We start from the raw sequence: 20,178 nt of genomic DNA on the forward strand, positions 1-20,178 counted from the left end.
CGGAGGAATACAGCGTTGGGAATGAGACTTCCCATTAAAAGTTTTGAAATAATTGCCTATCCGATCCTCGCAGCACGGAGGTGGGGTGTTTATTCAATTGTCACCGGATAGAATTTTGAAATACACAATTTTCTATCCATTTTGATTTTTTAGATTACAGCTTCATCTGTCCCGAAATGAGAAAAAATGTGTCATACAGAATTTATGTACTTTTTCCGTTGATTCCGAATCTGCAATTTAAAAAAAAATGGGAATTTTCGTTGAAAGCTTCATTGTTGCTCACCTCCCACCACTTCACACACACACACGTGGGTTGAGATGCGGGGGATCGAATGTTATATCGTTGGATGTCTCCCTCAGAGACGAACAAATTTTGATTACATCGTCAGGCTAAAACTACAGAATCATAAACTATCGCCAGACTGTAAAAACTTATCTGAAACTACCACGGCCCCACTTCGCGACCTTGATACGGCAGCCACGAGTGCTGTACTGGAACCTGTACAGCACTCGTGGCTGCCGTATCAAGGTCGCGAAGTGGGGCCGTGACAGTTTCAGATAAGGTTTTACAGTCTGACGATAGTTTATGGATTTGTAGTTTTAGCCTGACGATGTCCACTATGGACAAATGGTGGTTACTGTTATTCTGAAGAAGGTAGGATTATCCCGACTGAAACCTAGGTAAATTCTAGGCAAACGGTGAAACTGAGGCTGTTGATTATTAAAATTAAAATTAACATTGTAATTCCGTCAGATACAGAAAAGGAAGTCGAAGAACAGTTGAACGGAGTGGACAGTGTCTTGAAAGGAGGATATAAGATGAACATGCTGAGGGAATTCGATTAGCAAATGAGACTGTTAAAGTAGTTGATGAGTTTTGCTATTTGGGGAGCAAAATAACTCATGATGGTCGAAGTAGAGAGGATATAAAATGTAGACTGGCAATGGCAAGGAAAGCGTTCGTGAAGAAATGAAATTTGTTAACATCGAGTATAGATTTAAGTGTCAGGAAGCCCTTTCTGAAAGTATTTGTGTGGAGTGTAGCCACGTATGGAAGTGAAACATGGACGATAAATAGTTTGGACAAGAAGAGAATAGGCCGGCCGCGGTGGTCTCGCGGTTCTAGGCTCGCAGTCCGGAACCGTGCGACTGCTACGGTCGCAGGTTCGAATCCTGCCTCGGGCATGGATGTGTGTGATGTCTTTAGGTTAGTTAGGTTTAAGTAGTTCTAAGTTCTAGGGGACTGATGACCACAGCAGTTGAGTCCCATAGTGCTCAGAGCCATTTGAACCATTTGAACCAAGAAGAGAATAGAAGCTTTCGAAATGTGGTGCTACAGAAGAATGCTGAAGATTAGATGGGTAAATCACATAACTAATGAGGAGGTATTTGATAGAATTGGAGAGAAGAGAAATTTGTGGCACAACTTGACTAGAAAAAGGGATCGGTTGGTAGGACATGTTCTGAGGCATCAAGGGAACACCAATTTAGTATTGGAGGGCAGTGTGGAGGGTAAAAATCGTAGAGGGAGACCAAGAGATGAATACACTAAGCAGATTCAGAAGGATGTAGGTTGCTGTAGGTACTGGGAGATGAAGAAGCTTGCACAGGATAGAGTAGCATGGAGAGCTGCATCAAACCAGTCTCTAGACTGAAGACCACAACAACAATAACGCTAGTATAATTATGCGCCGCAGTACTTACAGTCTGTTGGTGATCTGGTTGGACACACGCACTTGGCCGCCGGGGAAGCTGCTGTATGTAGCGGAGACGCAACGGGCTCCTGCCTCCGTCACGGCGAACATGCGCTCCGCCTCGTACCACGTGCCCATGTACTGTACATAAAGCCACTTCGTCAGAATACAGATCTCTGCATGATTTTTGTCAGTATTTTCTAACTCCAATAGGCAGTCTATGTAATAGATATGAGTAACTAATTTTACTTATTTATCTGTTTATATTGTCTAGCAAGGTTAATGCCTTCAGAACTTCTCTTACATCTAATCAAGCATCCTTAGAGATCCTCTTTACGTTTTGCGATGTGTATAGTAAATGAGTCAAGCAAAATAATAACAATAATGGCAATAGTTATCGTAATGAACACAATTATTGCAGCAATGTCAATCCGGTTAACATAGTGATAAGTACAATTTGCTCATCAAAACGTTCGTGTTAATGGGAGCAGTGACACGCGACCAAAACAACATGCAGTCAGTTGTAAAAATAAAAAGTGATTAGGTCTTTTTAAAGATCTAATTTTGATAATCAGTCACAGCTGTTCTTAGACGCTATGTCTGAACTTCTTTACTCGCATCTAAGCAATAAAAAACCACTTGCTAACTTTAAACATCACTGAAACCCTCAATGTGTCTGTTACTGTCCCCTGTCCATTGCTTTACAGGAGCCAAGGTATTTCTTGCTATTCTAAACATATATTCATTACATATACTGAAATACTGTCTGTGGGACTCCGATGGTAATGACTACTCGTGCACTGCGCTGAAAATTGTGTGTTGTTGCGGATGTGCATGGAAACTAACAGCAGGGAAAAGATGAAACTTGGTAATGGTTCTTGGCCGGTTCTTGCATTACACTGCGATGACGCTATGACAGCTTCCACATACTTTCATCCCGTGGCACATTGCGAAGGGGTTTGGAATTTAAATAACGACACACAATCTAGGGCTCATAAATTGCGCACGACCACTTTTCTTTCGCCTACCAGACAAATACTAGGGGTGAACATTTGTTGTACCATTATTGCAGACGTATATCATTAACGTCGATTTACAGCAGGGTTTTGGAACATATACTGTGTTCGAACATCATAACTTACGTCAAAGAAAACGATTTGTTGACAAACAGCCAACACGGATTCAGAAAATAACGTTCTTGTGAAACGCAACTAGTTCTTTATTCTCACGAAATAATGGTGTTGAACTGATTCCATGTTTTTAGATTTCCAGAAGTTTCCGACACCGTTCCTCACAAGCGACTTCTAATCGAATTGCGTTCCTATGGAGTGTCGTCTCAGTTGTGCGACTAGACTCGTGATTTCCTGTCAGAAAGGTCACAGTTTATAGTAACAGACGGAAAGTCATAGGGTGAAATATAAGCAACATCTGGCGTTCTCCAAAGAGGCGTTATAGGCCCTCTGCCGTTCCTGATCTAAATAAACGATTTAGGAGACAATCTGAGCAGCCCTTTTAGATTGTTTGTAGATGCTTCAGTCATTTACCGTCCTGTAATGTCATAATATGATGAAAATCAATTACAGAATGATTGAGACAAAATAGCTGAATGGTGCGAAAAGTGGCTGTTGACTCTGACTGAGGAAAAATGTGAAATCATTCACATGAGAACTAAAAGGATTTTTCTAAATTTCGGTTATTCTATAAATCACACAAATCGAAAGGCTGTAAATTCAACTGAATACTTTGGGATTACAGTTACGAATAATTCAATTCTAACGAGGCCACAGATAATGTTGTAGGGAAAGTAATCCAAAGACCGCATTTTATTGGGAGAACGCATAGAAAATGCCCCAAGTCTAATAAGGAGACTGTTTACAGCTCGCTTGTCCGCCCTCTTCTGGAGTACTGCTGTTAGGTGTGGCATCCGCATTACATAGGATTAACGGAGGACGTCAAGCAAGTTCAGAAAATGGCAGAGTGGTTTGTACTATCGTAAAATAGGACAGATGGATATGATACGTGAATCGGGGTCGCAGTTATTGCGGCGGGGTCTCTTCATTACATTTCAATCACCAACTTTTTAATAATCATAATAAAATAAATCAGAGCTTACTCGGAAAGATTTAAGTAATCGTTTTTCTCCTGCAGTATTGGAGAGTGGAAAGGTAGACAAATAGCCTGAAAGTGGTTCGATAAACCCTCTACCAGGAAATTAGCTGCAGATTCCATAGTAATCATGTAGATGTAGCTGTTGTAAGTGACTAGAACTGGCAGCTTCCGGCGGTGCTAAATCGCACAGTAGCCAGTGTAAGAGAGCCGTGGTAAAAATTACTGTTTTGAAGAGCGCGCCGCAGCGCGTAGTGTGAAGCAGTCGCCGTCCGTTTCTAGCGGTGGCGCCGCTGTGGCAATCGCAGCTTCGGTGTCTCCCTCTGGTGGGAAAGGGGAAAGGTTGCCTGTTCACGTGCATTTAAGGGGCGCTATGAGCTCGCCAGTGGGTCAGTCTGGGCCAGTCTCTCGTCCCCAGCTTGCTAGTCTGTCTCTCGTCCGCATTTGTTAGGCAGTTAGTGTCTGTCTGTCGTTCGGAGTGCTAGTATGTCTGTCGTTCGGATCAACCTTTAAAGCCGGCAAAATGAGAGTCTTTCCACTCCACCAGTAAGAGAACTCAGCGAGTGGTCGCCCGGTCGGGGTTTAGTTCCTACATCTGAGTCTGCGCGTTAGGCCGCCAGTCTGCTCGAGTTTGCTCAGGCAATAGTCATTGGCGGTTGGATCGATCGGTTGGTCGGTCGCGCACCGAGACAGAAGATGACTTGTCCGTCTTGAGCGTCGGCGCATGTGAGGTCGCCACGTGAGTCCAGTGGGCTGCGGCGTATAGCGAGAGGTAGTGACTTCGCGGTCGACTCGAGAGCAACAGGAGTCAACCCACGACATCAGTCTGGCCGGTGAGAGCTGCGACGCCGTGAGACGGGAGATCGGCGCGCCTTCCTGCGTCCGTTGAAGCGGCTGGCAGCGGACGGGTCGGGAGAGCGATTTGGGGGTGCTGCGCCAGGTCTTCTCGAGAAATCGCAGTTTATTAGAAGTGATTGGTGATATGTTGTATGATTTACTCTTGTTAAATTCTACTTGTTTTCTTGGTTAGGTCACCAGCCGTTTTGCTTTGGGGTCGTCCCACCATTCTTCTCCGTTTGCTCACCCGCGGGAAGGTGGTTGTTTATGTTGGTTGGTCTGTTTTTCCCTTGTGGAGTAGGGGTGGGTTAGAGCAACCTGCAGTTCGGGTTGTCTGGTAATCTCCCTATCAATCTACAGTACGTTAGTAGCTGCCTCTGTCATGTTTGACGGGTTTGGTGTGTTAACGAATTTATTGCTTGGAGTGTAACGGCCTAATACCTGAAATATGTTTTGATCTTTGGAAACTTTGATATTATTGCCTATGATGTTGAGAGGCGTTATCTGTGTACTGTAGAGCATCTTAACTTTTGCTTGGCCAGCCTTGTAGAAGTTTATATAAGATTGCATTTCATGGGCTTTTATTTAAATGATAATTTTAGTATATAAAAATGCCACCCTTTCACCGTAAGACTTTCTTAGAAGTTAAAATCAAGTTGCACCTTCGGTGGCAAGGTTAATATTTTAATTGCTAGTGTTTTGAACCATTTCCATCCCTCCTACGGGGGATGCATAGTTTGACTGCTAGTGTAAATTGTTAAACCTCTTAGTTTAAAGTTATCTGGTGTGTTACAGATTTGCACCAGTGTAGTCATTCAGAGGCTGTTGTAAGCGGTCGTAACTATGACCGTGTCAAAAGAGAGCGGCTAGGTTCTCTGCCCGAAAGCTCATACAGTCAAAACTTGTTTCTTTCTGCCTCTGAATAAATTGTAACTTTGATATTTAGAGGGTGCTTTCTGATTATAATTTTAAATCTGTTTCTTTAAAAAAATGCTTTTAGGCACTATTAGAGTGAATAAAATTCCCATTTGTTAAAAGGAATTTGGTTGTGATTTCATCAGTTACTCCCTGGCAACTACTTCAATGCTTACATAGTATGATTAAATGTGTTAATATTCTTGATGAATCGCTACTAAATAAAATAAATTCTTAAGAATACAGGGTGTTACAAAAAGGTACGACTAAACTTTAAGGAAACATTCCTCACACACAAAGAAAGAAAATATGTTATGTGGACATGTGTCCGGAAACGCTTACTTTCCATGTTAGAGCTCATTTTATTACTTCTCTTCAAATCACATTAATCATGGAATGGAAACACACAGCAACAGAACGTACCAGCGTCACTTCAAACACTTTGTTACAGGAAATGTTCAAAATGTCCTCCGTTTGCGAGGATACATGCATCCACCCTCCGTCGCACGAAATCCCTGATGGGCTGGTGCAGCCCTGGACAATGGCGTATTGTATCACAGCCGTCCACAATACGAGCACGAAGAGTCTCTACATTTGGTACCGGGGTTGCGTAGACAAGAGCTTTCAAATGCCCCCATAAATGAAAGTCAAGAGCGTTGGGGCCAGGAGAGCGTGGAGGCCATGGAATTGGTCCGCCTCTATCAGTCCATCGGTCACCGAATCTGTTGTTGAGAAGCGTACGAACACTTCGAGTGAAATGTGCAGGAGCTCCATCGTGCATGAACCACATGTTGTGTCGTACTTGTAAAGGCACATGTTCTAGCAGCACAGGTAGAGTATTCCGTATGAAATCATGATAACGTGCTCCATTGAGCGTAGGTGGAAGAACATGGGGCCCAATCAAGACATCACCAACAATGCCTGCCCAAACGTTCACAGAAAATCTGTGTTGATGACGTGATTGCACAATTGCGTGCGGATTCTCGTCAGCCCACACATGTTGATTGTGAAAATTTACAATTTGATCACGTTGGAATGAAGCCTCATCCGTAAAGAGAACATTTGCACTGAAATGAGGATTGACACATTGTTGGATGAACCATACGCAGAAGTGTACCCGTGGAGGCCAATCAGCTGCTGATAGTGCCTGCACACGCTGTACATGGTACGGAAACAACTGGTTCTCCCGTAGCACTCTCCATACAGTGACGTGGTCAACGTTACCTTGTACAGCAGCGACTTCTCTGACATTAGGGTTATCGTCAACTGCACGAAGAATTTCCTCGTCCATTGCAAGTGTCCTCGTCGTTCTAGGTCTTCCCCAGTCGCGAGTCATAGGCTGGAATGTTCCGTGTTCCCTAAGACGCCGATCAATTGCTTCGAACGTCTTCCTGTCCGGACACCTTCGCTCTGGAAATCTGTCTCGATACAAACGTACCGTGCCACGCCTAATCCATACATCAAATGGGCATCTGCCAACTCCGCATTTGTAAACATTGCCCTAACTGCAAAACCACGTTCGTGACGAACACTAACCTGTTGATGCTACGTACTGATGTGCTTGATGCTAGTACTGTAGAGCAATGAGTCGCATGTTAACACAAGCACCGAAGTCAACGTTACCTTCCTTCAATTGGGCCAACTGGTGGTGAATCGAGGAAGTACAGTACATACTGACGAAACTAAAATGAGCTCTAACATGGAAATTAAGCGTTTCCGGACACATGTCGACATAATATCTTTTCTTTATTTGTGTGTGAGGAATGTTTCCTGAAAGTTTGGCCGTACCTTTTTGTAACACCCTGTATACTTTGAAAATAAATCACGGATCAGTAAGCTTCGACTGTTTCTGGTGCTACCAGATCTGCAGAGCTGTCCGTTACCTGACCGGTGTCAAAACCAGTGGATCGTTTTTGAGGCGGCACCCACCTTGGAGAGGTCGAAGTTGGTCATGGGCTGGTAAACCGGACAGCCGCCAAAGCCGGGCACTTGGCCTGCCGCCAGCGACAGCGTCGCCGCCAGACACAAGGCCCACGAGTATCTCATGCCGGAGTCGAGCTGCAACAACAACACGGGCCTTAGGACTACTGGGTTAAGAGAAACACATACACGCCGCTGTTCAGCCTTATTCTCACGCTCCTTCACGTGCAGCAGACAGAAGCCAAGTGATACATTTATCCATGCTCTGATATGTTCTCTGTACCGGATTTTTGTGACTTGTGAATACTGGTTTATTAGTCTCATAACGTACATAATCTGAATCATTTGATTCAGGTACAGGAGACACGTCAAAATTTTGGTAAAGTTTTACCATATACATACAACACCTGATTTTAACAAATGGTACCATAACAATAATACAATTTAAAAATACACATACAATAAAAAACTAACAAATAATTACAACAACTGATTTTAACAAATGGTATCATAATAATAATACAATTTTGTTACACATAGAATAAAAGACTAACAATTAATTACCCCTTGCTCAAATTATCATGTCATCCTCTATGAATTCTTCTACTGAATAGTAGCATTTCTCCCACAGAATCTGCTGTAGCCTTATTTTTAGATTCTCTGGCTTCATATTAAATATATTTTTGCGCATTAGCTTGTCATATATTGTCATCTCCACATACTGTGGAGTTCATGCATATAATTTCAAATGGTGTGTGGGTAACATAAAATTATTTTTATTTCTTTTGTTGTATGTGTGGTTAAAATGATTTTCCTCAAATAATTTTTGTCTGCTGTGCACAAAGATTATGATTTCATAAATGTGTATGGAGGGAACTGTAAGGATTTGGAGGTTCCGAAATAATGGGCGACAAGTTTCTGTTTGTTGTGCAGTGCAGTTTCAGTATTCGAGATACACTACTTGAATATCCCCAGAAAATGATACCATACCTAATGACAGATTCCAAATAACTATGATATGCTATTTTTCGTGTACTCATGTCAATAGAGTTTGCTAGTATTTGCATTGCAAATACAAAGCTGCTTAGTTTTTATTTTATAGGAACTCAATATGTGTACTCCAGTTTAAGTTGTTGTGCACATTTAGTCCTAGGAATTTGACTGTGTTAACGTCTTCCATAGGATGATTGTGATGATGTATTTTAAGATCCACACATATCAAATGTCTGGTTTTCAAATGTACCATATTGGTCTTTGCAATGTACAGTTGCAAGCCATTTAACTGGAACCAGTTTTCTAGAGTACCCATTGTGCTCACAATGGAGCTCTGAATTTTTTCTGCATCATCTTCAATTAAAACAGAAGTATCGTCCGCAAACAGAACTGACGGGGAATTTATATTTATGGGCAAGTCATTTACACAGAAATATATTTTTGCCCATTAGCTTGTTATATATTGTCATCCCCATATACTGTGGAGTTCGTGCATATAATTTCAAATGGTATGTGGGTAACATAAAATGTTCTACTGGTATCTTCTACATAAACTACCTGTTGTTGGTGTTCCTGCTTTCTGGTAGCAATTACAATGCAGCACATGTGATGGAAGATACGCAGGACAGAGCAGTGGAACATGCGACACCCAGTGCAAAGAACATATGAGAACAGGGAAACATGGGACAAGTCGCTCAACTTTTGCAGAAAATTTAAGAGAAGATAATCATAGACCTAATGCAAGGGAGGATGACATGATAATGGTTAGAATAAATAATGAAAGACGCCTCATAACCTTACAAGAAAATTACCGCATTCACAAAACAAAAGCTCCAAGAAATATACTGCTACTTGACCAAGTTAACATGTCTAACTGCTGACTGTTTACAATCATTGATTATATAATAGAGATTAATCCCAATGGCTGACCACAAAATCCAATTTCTTTCCCAAGAACATAAATGAATGAAAAAATAAATTAGTAAAAAAATGAAAAAAGAAAAGAGGAAACCGGAAAGTAAAAGTCCACACGCACGCACGCACACACACACACACACACACACACACACACACACACACACACAGACAAGAGTCACAAAAAGTTCCACACTGATTTCCGCGGTTATTACAAGCAGTGTTGCTAGTCTGTTAGCACTGACAACTCAATGTAAACGTCGCAGTTGTTTGGTTCTTAAGTGAAGGTCGCCGGCCACTGCGTTGTCCGTGGAGATAGGGGATACCTTAAATTTGGTATTCGTGGCACACTCTTGACACTCTCGGAATAGCCGAGCGGTTCTCGGCGCTACAAATGGAACCGCGCGACCGCTACGGTCGCAGGTTCGAATCCTGCCTCGGGCATGAATGTGTGTGATGTCCTTAGGTTAGTTAGGTTTAAGTAGTTCTAAGTTCTGGGCGACTGATGACCTCAGAAGTTAAGTACCATAGTGCTCAGAGCTATTTGAACCATTTTGAACTCTCGGAATAGCGAATTCCCTTGGGGTATCTGAAATGGAGTGTCCCATGCGTCTACCTCCAACTACCCTTCTGCGTTCAAAGTCGATTAATTCTCCTCACTCGGCCATAACCACCTCGGAAACTTTGTTCCCTGAATCACCTGAGTTGAAATGACAGTTCTGCCAATGCACTGTGGTTTTATACCTTGTGTTTGAGATTCTACCGCCATCTGTATACGTGCAATCACGACTTTTGTGAACTCAGTGTATGGCATTCCTTTGGCAGGCAGTGTCAGATCTGATACGGTATACCATACTTTGTCGTGGTGGGTGTATCAAATTTGCGTTTCTGGTCACTGGCTACATCAACGACAGCTTGAAATTCATAGGTCGAGGAAGACACTACCGTACTACCTCAAGTAAAACACTCGTAACGAAGTGCAATTAACGTCAGTCTTCAGACTGGTTCTTCTCTTTTTTGTTGGCTCCAGGGTTGCTGAAGAATGTCAACGAATCGCGTACAAGAATGGAGCTAGTGCGGACAATGCTCTTCCAGGACCCGGGAACTGGGAGGAAAACCTCGTTGAGTGTGCTGCTGGCGCTCCAGTTACAGCTGCGGGGTCGCGCGAGTGCCTGGCAGGACAAGCTGTTGGAAGCGGTCAACGACACGGTGAACGGCTCGGCGCGGTGCGTTCTGGGAAGATGCGTGACCCGCGTGTGGCAGAGGGCGCGTCGCGCCGCGTCCCGTTATCTGGCTGGAACTCGGCCTCTCACACCTCGCTAGCTGGATACTGTAGCGGCCGCGGCGCTCCGGCTGCCAGCAGAGGTGACCGGGCTCCTACTCTCATTCGTAGCGAACACGTCGTCCGTTCCCACAGATTTCCTCACAACGCTCATAAGGAAATTACAGAACAGAAAAAAAACGAAAGGAAAAAATTACCAATAATTGGTTTCAGAGATGCCACAGACAGTCTCGTTTTGGATGAAAACGAAGTAGAACTTTTCGAAATACTTCAGTGTCCATTTACTACATAGGAAAAGAGACGCGTAGAAAATGAAAATGAATACCTAGAAGCAATCATTGGAATTGGGATTTTATTCACGCTGAACACTTTATGTGACCGTAATCACAGGGCCACGTAACTAAGTACAAATTATCATTTAGAATAATTTCAGTATTTTGTATAGCATCAATGGTAACACAACCTTCCTATGAATAAGACTTGATATGCTCCAACAAAATTTAGCGTTCAACTAAAAAAAGTTTTACTTTTGAACCTTTCTATAGTTAAAAGTGTCGAAACTAATATAATATTTAGTTCAAGCTAATGGAACTCAAATAATTTTTTAGGTATTTCATTGAAACAAGAAACAGTGTGCAAATAAGACGGTTGGTGCTGCTTACTTCCAACAATATGTTTTACGTACGTCACGTGGCATGCTCCAGCTTCATTCTGTTTCTCACTTTTTCTTGCCACTATGGCTGCCAAATACGTTTTATACCTCTAAGTTGTGGCGAATTGAATCAGTATTTTTAAGGATTTTTCCTATGCTGATGGACAGTCCCAATAAACTTTTCGCGGAATTGTTTCCAGTTCTATATTTATCAATATTTATCATCTGTAAGTTTTCCTACTAGAATCCAAGAAGTTGTAATGTGGATTGAATATCGTCAACTCAAAGAACTTCTTCGTTCGTTGAAACCGGTCTCAGAAATCAGGAATTAATTTTTTGCTTTTTCAAACTAGGAGTCTATTTCTGATGACAAATGTACACATAATTCACCTTTGAATCAGCTTTTTCTTTTTTTTTTCTTTTTTTTTTTTTTTTTTTTTTGCATCGAGCATCATTGCCAGTTCTGGAAATACCGAAATGTCATCTGCTATGCAATATATACTGCAAAATTAAGCCTGTTTATTTCTCCAAAAAACCAGTAATACTTAGAAATTTAAAAAACAAATGTATTACATGTTATTTTGGCATGTTATATCTTTCCAGTAACAAACCATGAATCTAACAAACCATGAATCCATACACCACTCCCCTCATTGTCAAACAGTTGTCTATCGCCGGTAGCTGAGAGGTCAGCGCGACGGAATGTCATACCTAACGGCCCGGCTTCGATTCCCGTCTGGGTCGGAGATTTTCTCCACTCAGGGACTGGGTGTTGTGTTGTCCTAATCATCATCATTTCATCCCCATCGACACACAAGTCGCCGAAGTGGCGTCAACTCGAAAGACTTGTACCAGGTGAACGGTCTACCCGACGGGACGCCCTAGCGACACGGCATTTACATTTACATCAAACAGTTAAAAAATTTGTACAAATTGCGCATCTTACCAATTCAGTTTCCCAAGGTGAAAGATTGTCAATGCCAAACGTAGCAGTTCTTGACCAATATTTGCCCCAAGAACAGAAGAATATTTCAGTCATCTGCTTCTTTCACTCATGAAACAAACTAAAATGCGTTGAACAGCTAGTGAATTCGATATTTCGCATTCCTTTGGCATCGAGTGTTCGTTGGGTCTGTCAACGAGCAAATAACTGAGTGGTAAACGTGAACGACGACACGGTCAATTCACACAGGGCACGTCGCGGTAATATAGAGGTCAGAGGTGGTAAGTTTTCTTCAAATGAAACTCCATGTTCCAGAGACCTTTTAGAGCCACTAATATATGATGTATATATGCATACTGATGCGACAAATGAAAATTTTTATCAAGGCCAGGATTCGAACCCAGGTCGCGTGTTCACATGACAGATACGCTAACCACTACGCCACCCTGGCACAGTGCCTTCGCACACTGCACCCTCTACCCCATCACGCCTCCCTCCTCAGTCCGAATCCCCATTCACTGTTCAGCAAACTTGGTATTTCCCCTAAACTCAAAGAGCATTGCAGAAGCTCTCAAACTGTAACGGAATATCACCTCAGCATCGAACGATACGGGATATCCCATCTGAAACCCAGGCATAGGTGCTTTAATTAAATGAACAGGAGACATAGGTTAGAATCTCGGCGATTGTACAAATTTTCATTCATCGTTTCAGTCTGCATGTATACATGTAAGTTTTGTTGTCATCACTGATCGCTAGCGAATTTTGAGTATTACTGTTCATGCATTAGTTTCATAGCCTGTGCCTGCACCTAAATCGCGTAATGCGATAATTCTAGTTATTGGTTAATTATCTAATAAATAACCAGTCTGACGGGATAGTAATGATAGATATTTTTAAAAGTAATTTGGTCTCCTGACTGAATCGAAACTGAATTTCTTCATTTTTGCCGCTCAAAGTATTTCATTTTATTCTGCATGGGAAATGACCCAGCTGTAGCTACGACACACTGCTATATTCGAGACTAGAGGCTGTCATAGTGGTGTCACATATAATGTTCGGTATAGCTATCTAGCTGTTTCCGCCTGTTGTCAGGCGATGTCCTCAAAGCTGCAGACCGTCCAAGTTGCTTAACGGAGGACAAACAGGTATGGCGTTAGCGGTGGTCTAGCGAGACAGCGTACACTTTAGAGAGCTTGCTTAGTAATTTCTTCACGCGATCACTTTCTTACAGCAGGAAGCATGTCTCCTTGACGTTACAGGAATGCCAAAAGACTGGACTGGCTGATGTTCCGCATGCTACATATGCGCTCCGTCTTCAGGCCACAAGTGGCCTATCGGGACCATCCGACCGCCGTGTCATCCTCGGCTGAGGATGCGGATAGGAGGGGCGTGTGGTCAGCACACCACTCTCTCGGTCGTTGTGATGGTTTTCTTTGACCGGAGCCGCTACTATTCGGTCGAGTAGCTCGTCAATTGGCATCACGAGGCTGAGTGCACCCCGAAAAATGGCAACAGCACATGGCGACCAGGATGGTCACCCATCCAAGTGCCGGCCACCCCAGACAGCACTTAACTTCAGTGATCTGACGGGAAACGGTGTATCCACTGCGGCAAGGCCGTTGCCGCATGCTACATATACTCTTCACTATTTTATAAAAGGAACTAAGATGATGTCTGCGTACACCGTCCTTAGCTCACTGGCATCGACATTGACTCACAGTCCCCACCTCGCGTCCAACGTGCATTCCATCTCCTGCAAGCCCACTATGACAGTTATCTCTTCTTGAGTTCATCGCACATCTGGACGTCGTCCTGACACGTTTACATTGATTACTAGGCCAGTACGATGCCCAACACAACGGATCACATTTTCTACACGTCATAGGCAATTATTTTCAATCGCAGTAGATCCTAGTTCGCTCACGAGATGATTGAACGACATACATCAGTGCCTTATACAAATGTGTCTACGTCACGTTGAGAGGTGTCCCTTTCTCGTTTCCCACCAAGGTACACAGATGTGTCTGTAAAATCCCTAATGCATTCAGATTCGATAGCACTTCATCCTCATGTAGCGTCATGATTCGAATCTTGATAGAGGAAAAAAATGTTATTACCCTTTATCGAGGTAACATAACTCAGTTGATGCTCATCTAGTGTGCCAACGTAGTAGCTAATCCCCGTAGTGTTTCTTTCGTGAGAGGCTGTGACTTTTCTGAAGGAGATTCGGTGATTCATCCGATTGATATATGACGATACCTTGGTGCTATTCGAGAGATGTTGACTATGTCTGTGCTGAGTTTCGTTGCCTCTCATCATTACTAACAACACAAATATGGTAGTATATTTCACAAAGCTGCCATTGCTGTCATCCAAGCTAACAGATACGCACGTGAAACTTCATTACACATGGTAAACCTTCCGATGACAACATCCCTGGATTATTCTATTGCGTTGCACGCTCACTGACGACGTTTGGATTATCTTGAAATGATACAGAAGTCAAAGCCGACAGTAATAAACAATGGTAGAACGTCAGCGACTTGTTTAATATCAGAACTAGGTATGACGCGAAGGAATTAATTTGTGTAAAATGCAAATGTGTACGGATGGTCGAAGATAGGCAGGTATTAGAGGTATATTGGCGCATATGGAAGACATTTGTCACAGTAACAACCATACAAGGAAATCAAATACTAATAGAGAATTGAAAAAGAAGTTTCAAAAATTTTACAACTGGAGCGCAGCAATGTATTGGAGTAAAATGTGGACAGTGGGAAAATCAGGAAGAAGAGAGAGGATGCATGCGGAACGTGACGTCACAGAAGGACGTTAAAGAGGGCAATGAATGTGGCATTTAGAATTACTGCAAATAATAAGGTATTAGGGATTATTTTAAAATACCTTTATCAGAGGTAAGGATTGACTTCTGCGGTGTGTTGAAGCATCGAAGAATAGATAACTTCGCACTGAAAAGAGAAGTAAAAAGTAAAAATTGTAGGGACATAAAATGGTTAAACTAGTGATAATGTGGTGAAAGTCGTGAATGCCGTCTTAGGAATGGTCTTGAGTAACTGGTTTGACGATGTCCTCCTCTGCTATCTGGATGACCCAGAAATGTGAAACTCGTTGATAATTTTTAAGTGCTTAAAATCTATTGTGCTGTATTTGTAATATGGATCGTTATGAGAGTGAAGGGATGGGAGAGTTTTGCTAAACATTTGCTACCTTTAAAAAAACTGAAAAAAAGACAAATACTTGTACAAAAAGCAGAGTGTCATGATCTGTTCCACTGTGCACATTTCATCTAGAGCTAATCAAAATAGACAGTTATCGTTGATGCCTGTAACAATGTTATGAAAGCCGCTGCGATCTGGTAGACCGACGGAGTCAATGGGATACAAACAAACACAGGCTTTCACGCTGCCTGTTCCACTGTCCCGACGGTTTTAGTAATGCATTCTCACACAGACATGCAGACACGAACACACATAAAACATTCTTATCTGGTGTCAGCACCATTCTTCAGTCGTGAGATCACATATTCTGGCAACAGCATCTCACTCATCACCGATGTGATAATCCGCTGTAAGCATATTATATGTACTGGAGGGGTTCCAGCTTTCCCTGCCATTAGCTGTCTGGCTATTGAGTTTGTAGCACTGCTGGTTCTTCGTTGTTTCCTCAGACACGTATCAAAATTAAATTTGGGTCATACGGAATTTTCAAAGCAGTAGGAAATGCAATTAAATAACGTTGTGTTAGTTTAACATGATATATATTCTACGTGGCTCCCCCTATCAGTCTGAATACGATGACGAAATAGCGTACAAAGAAGTAAAATGAAATACTTGACTGAAGCATAAATAAACTGAAATATCTATGGCGTTAGTGTCAGAGTACTGACTTTATGTGAGAAGATTAGGGAAAAGCTCGGCTGTGTCATTGTTGAGTTAACACTCCCAGAATTCGTTTCATGTGATTCATTAAAACAACAGGATCGCTAAATCTCGATACCTGGAGTGGTGTAGAGCTATCTTCTTCCAGGTACAGAATCTTATTCCTGTTTCCAAATATTAAAAGCAAAATGCTATGGACATGAAATGTTTATCAGACAAATCTCTGGCTTTAACGGATGATGAGGAATTTCCTTACAAGGGAACCTCCCCATCGCACCCCCCTCAGATTTAGTTATAAGTTGGCACAGTGGATAGGCCTTGAAAAACTGTACACAGATCAAACGAGAAAACAAGAAGAAGTTGTGTGAAAGTATGAAAAAAATAAGCAAAATATACAAACTGAGTAGTCCATGTCAAAGATCGGAAACATCAAGGACAGTTCGAGCTCAGGAGCGCTGTGGTCTTGTGGTTAGTGTGAGCAGCTGCGGAACGAGAGGTCCTTGGTTCAAGTCTTCCCTCGAGTAAAAAATTTTAATTTTTTATTTTCAGACAATTATCAAAGTTCAGGCACTCACACACAATAAACTTCGCTCTACAAAATTCCAGGGCATGGTCAGATTTGCTTGGACATATGCAGGATTTGACGGTCTACACACGGAAAAATTTGAAAACGTTAAAAACGTATGTTTTGACAGAGCACAGGGAAACTGTGCGACTCTGAAACTGTTGCATTCATTTGTTGCAGTTTATGTGACAAATTCTTATGTTTTCCATCACTTTTTAGGGAGTTATTATCACATCCACAAGAAAACCTAAATCGTGCAATGTAGAAGAATCATTTTACCCATTCGCCAAGTGTACAAGTTAGGTGGGTCGACAACATATTCCTGTCATGTGACGCACTTGCCGTCACCAGTGTCGTATATAATATATCAGATGTGTTTTCCTGCGGAGGAATCGGTTGACCTATGACCTTGCGATCAAATGTTTTCGGCTCCCATTGGAGAGGCACGTCCTTCCGTCTACTAATCGCACGGTTTTGCGCCCCGCAAAACACAGACACTAAACTTATTACAGTGAACAGAGACGTCAATGAACGAACGGACAGATCATAACTTTGCGAAAATAAAAAAATTAATTTTTCACTCAATGGAAAGCTTGATCCAGGTACCTCTCGTTCTGCAGCTGCTCACGCTAGCCACGGGACCACAGCGCTCCTGAGCTCACACTCTCCTCGATGTTGCCTATCTTGCTCATGGACTACTCAGTTTCTATATTTTGCTTATTTTTTCATAGTTCCACACAACTTCTTCCTGTTTTCTCGATTGATCTGTGTTCAGTTTTTCAAGGCCTATCCACTGTGCCAACTTATAATTAAATCTGATGGGGGTGCGATGGAGAGGTTCCCTTATTAGAACGAGAAATGAGCAGAAATAAATTCCGCACAATCTGAGAAGTCAGAGATGCATATTGTTCAGTCACTGAAAGTGTTATTAAAGAACATTTGAGACTGGTGTTTCATCTAGGGACAAAAAACGTTCAAGCGTGCTTGAATGCGAATTTATACCGTTGATCTTGAGAAAATATTAGTTCACATTACTGATACTAAGCGTATAACATGTCATTAACTAAGTAAAAAAAAATTTTCAGACAATACGCTGCTAGGGAAAGGATAGTCATGCGGTAAAACGGTGATAGCGATTCGCTAAATTGTTCGCATTCTTTATGTAAACGAAGGAGTGAAAGCCTTAGAAATCTGACTGCTTTGGTATTGTGTGGTGATAGTATGATACTGGTATCTCCGGTGTGATTGCATATTGTTTGCTGTTTTATTCAAAAAGCTTAACATGCTTTACGTATGCACCGACAACTTGATGAAATACTAAGACAATTCAAATATTATGTAAGATCTTATGAAAAGACAACTTTTTCGTTGTAAAACAGAATTTAAATTTATGAACGATATTCGATGGATAAAATCAGGCTAAACTACTTTCATTGTTTAGTGACATTGCCTAAAGAAATAAGAGCCTGGGCAACTTTTTTCACACAGGTTGATTTAGACGGTCCTTCCATTAACTGATTAAAGTGTGACAATGGTTGAGACAGTAGACACATTATACGTCGAATAGTATTTAAATAACACAACAGGCATCTTGATTCAGTTTTCTGGGGTTTTCCTGAATTATTTCTCGAAAAATCTGGAATGGTTCCTTGAAGGCAGTCGCTGGCCTCTGCCTCGGTCCTCCTTTGTATGTTCGACGAAATCAGTTGGTAAGGGTGTTTCTCTGGCAGTCAAAATCTGTTTTTTAATCCACGTCCGCCAGACTATTGTGACTTGTAGGTTTCACTACCGGTGCGGTTTAATTGAACAGTGAAATGGTAAAACTTGCGTTGTACTCCTTTGAAGTTTCGTAACTTATGTACAATATGTGTACATAATACCCACCAACATAATCATTAGATGCTTGTCCCTCATTTAATATATGAATTTACCATGAAGTACGTTAAATATGGCTAAGTTCGTAAAATATGGCTAAGTTCGGAAAATATGGCACAGTGTGTTAAATAAAGGGAGAGTATAGGTATCAAGCTAAACTATAGATCAGTCCGTTACCACCACCTTTATTTCGCATTCACGATAGGTGTTTTCGCCATCTCATAATCAAATGCCACCTTGAACCTAACCTAGACCTCGGGCTGCACTGGAGATTAGACACCATAATCATGATTTCAGGCAAGGAAAGGAGGTGGGAGTGGGGAGAGGGGGAAGGCGAACAATGCGCTATAGCCAGTGAAAGACAGTACAAAAATATTTTGTAGACGGTGCTGGACGGGGTTAACGAAGGTTAAAAATGCATCGTATAATTTTGTGATACACACTGTAGTTCTTTCTTTTTATTAAAGACATTCTATTTCGATCATCAATCAGAACCCGAGAATGATGAGATTCATGATCTAAATCGATCGTCTTCAGTAGAAATAAAGAAGTACAGGTATGTTCCATACGATGCAATTTTTATCTTCTAAAACACTCAATACAAGTTTGTATTCGACAACAGAACCAGGTGAGGAGCCGCGGTTGATAGAACCTTGGAATCGACTACGAAAAGGATGAAAAGAAATATCGAAGACTGTTGTTTCACGTTTCGTCGACGACGAGGTCATTAGAGACAAAGCACAAACTTGGTGGGAAAAGATATGACAGAAAATCAATCAACTGTGTGCATTACAAGAGAAGCACACAGTTAGTCGCATTTTTTGTATTAGACAAATGATGGAAAACGTATACGAGGATGGCCATGCACAGTAATGAGCACTGCTTCTCCAGAATACATGTACAGTACCATAAACCAGAGAACGCCTTTCCTAATAGGATAGTGACCGAATTCTCACGTTTAAGTTGCCTATTACTATCGCTACATTGCTTCACTTGACTGTCTTTGTCATTCGTATGCTGCAAACTAAAACTAAAGGGATATCTCGGATATAGCGACCTTCTACATAAGAACCAGTATGGAATCTGAAAATATCGGTTGTGCGATACCCAACTCGCACTTATGTCATATGACGTGCTGAAAGCCATGCATCAAGGTAGCCAGGTAGTTGTAGTCTGGACTTCCAAAAATCATTTGACTTGGCCGACTACACCAACGCTTGTCAGTGAAAGTACCATCATATGAGGTTTCAGAATAATTTTTTTTGGGCGGTTTGGTAGGGATGTTATCTTGAATGAAGAGTCATAGATGGAGATAAGTAGAAGTAATTTCGGACGCGCATAATTAATTCATATTCAGTCAAATGTAGGTAAGACGTCAAAGTGGCGCAAAGATGGATAACTTCCTTTAAGTGTTCAGGTTATAAAGTTGTGCCCCTCGCAAAAGGCAGAAATGTGATATCCTATGAGTGCAGTATCCATGAGTCACAACTGGAATCAATCAACACATTTAGATAGCTGGATGCAACAATTATTGATGACATGAAACGGAATGATCACGTAGACTCAGTCGTAAGTAAAG

At 41.8% G+C, this 20,178-nt stretch overlaps 1 protein-coding gene across 1 annotated transcript in view; it reads right to left on the minus strand.

Moving 5' to 3' along the window:
- Window positions 1-20,178, minus strand: part of LOC126215807 (apolipoprotein D-like) — a gene marked incomplete at its 3' end in the record, with an annotated part of 69,905 nt that overhangs the window by 13,958 nt on the left and 35,769 nt on the right. The window contains exons 4-5 of the mRNA XM_049942102.1: window positions 7,482-7,610; window positions 1,705-1,835 (exon numbers count right to left, since the gene is read on the minus strand). Of these exons, the coding sequence (XP_049798059.1) occupies window positions 1,705-1,835; window positions 7,482-7,610 (260 nt within the window). The remainder of the gene's footprint in view (window positions 1-1,704; window positions 1,836-7,481; window positions 7,611-20,178) is intronic.

This window comes from Schistocerca nitens, chromosome 1, assembly GCF_023898315.1.
Source record: "Schistocerca nitens isolate TAMUIC-IGC-003100 chromosome 1, iqSchNite1.1, whole genome shotgun sequence".
NCBI lineage: Eukaryota > Metazoa > Arthropoda > Insecta > Orthoptera > Acrididae > Schistocerca > Schistocerca nitens.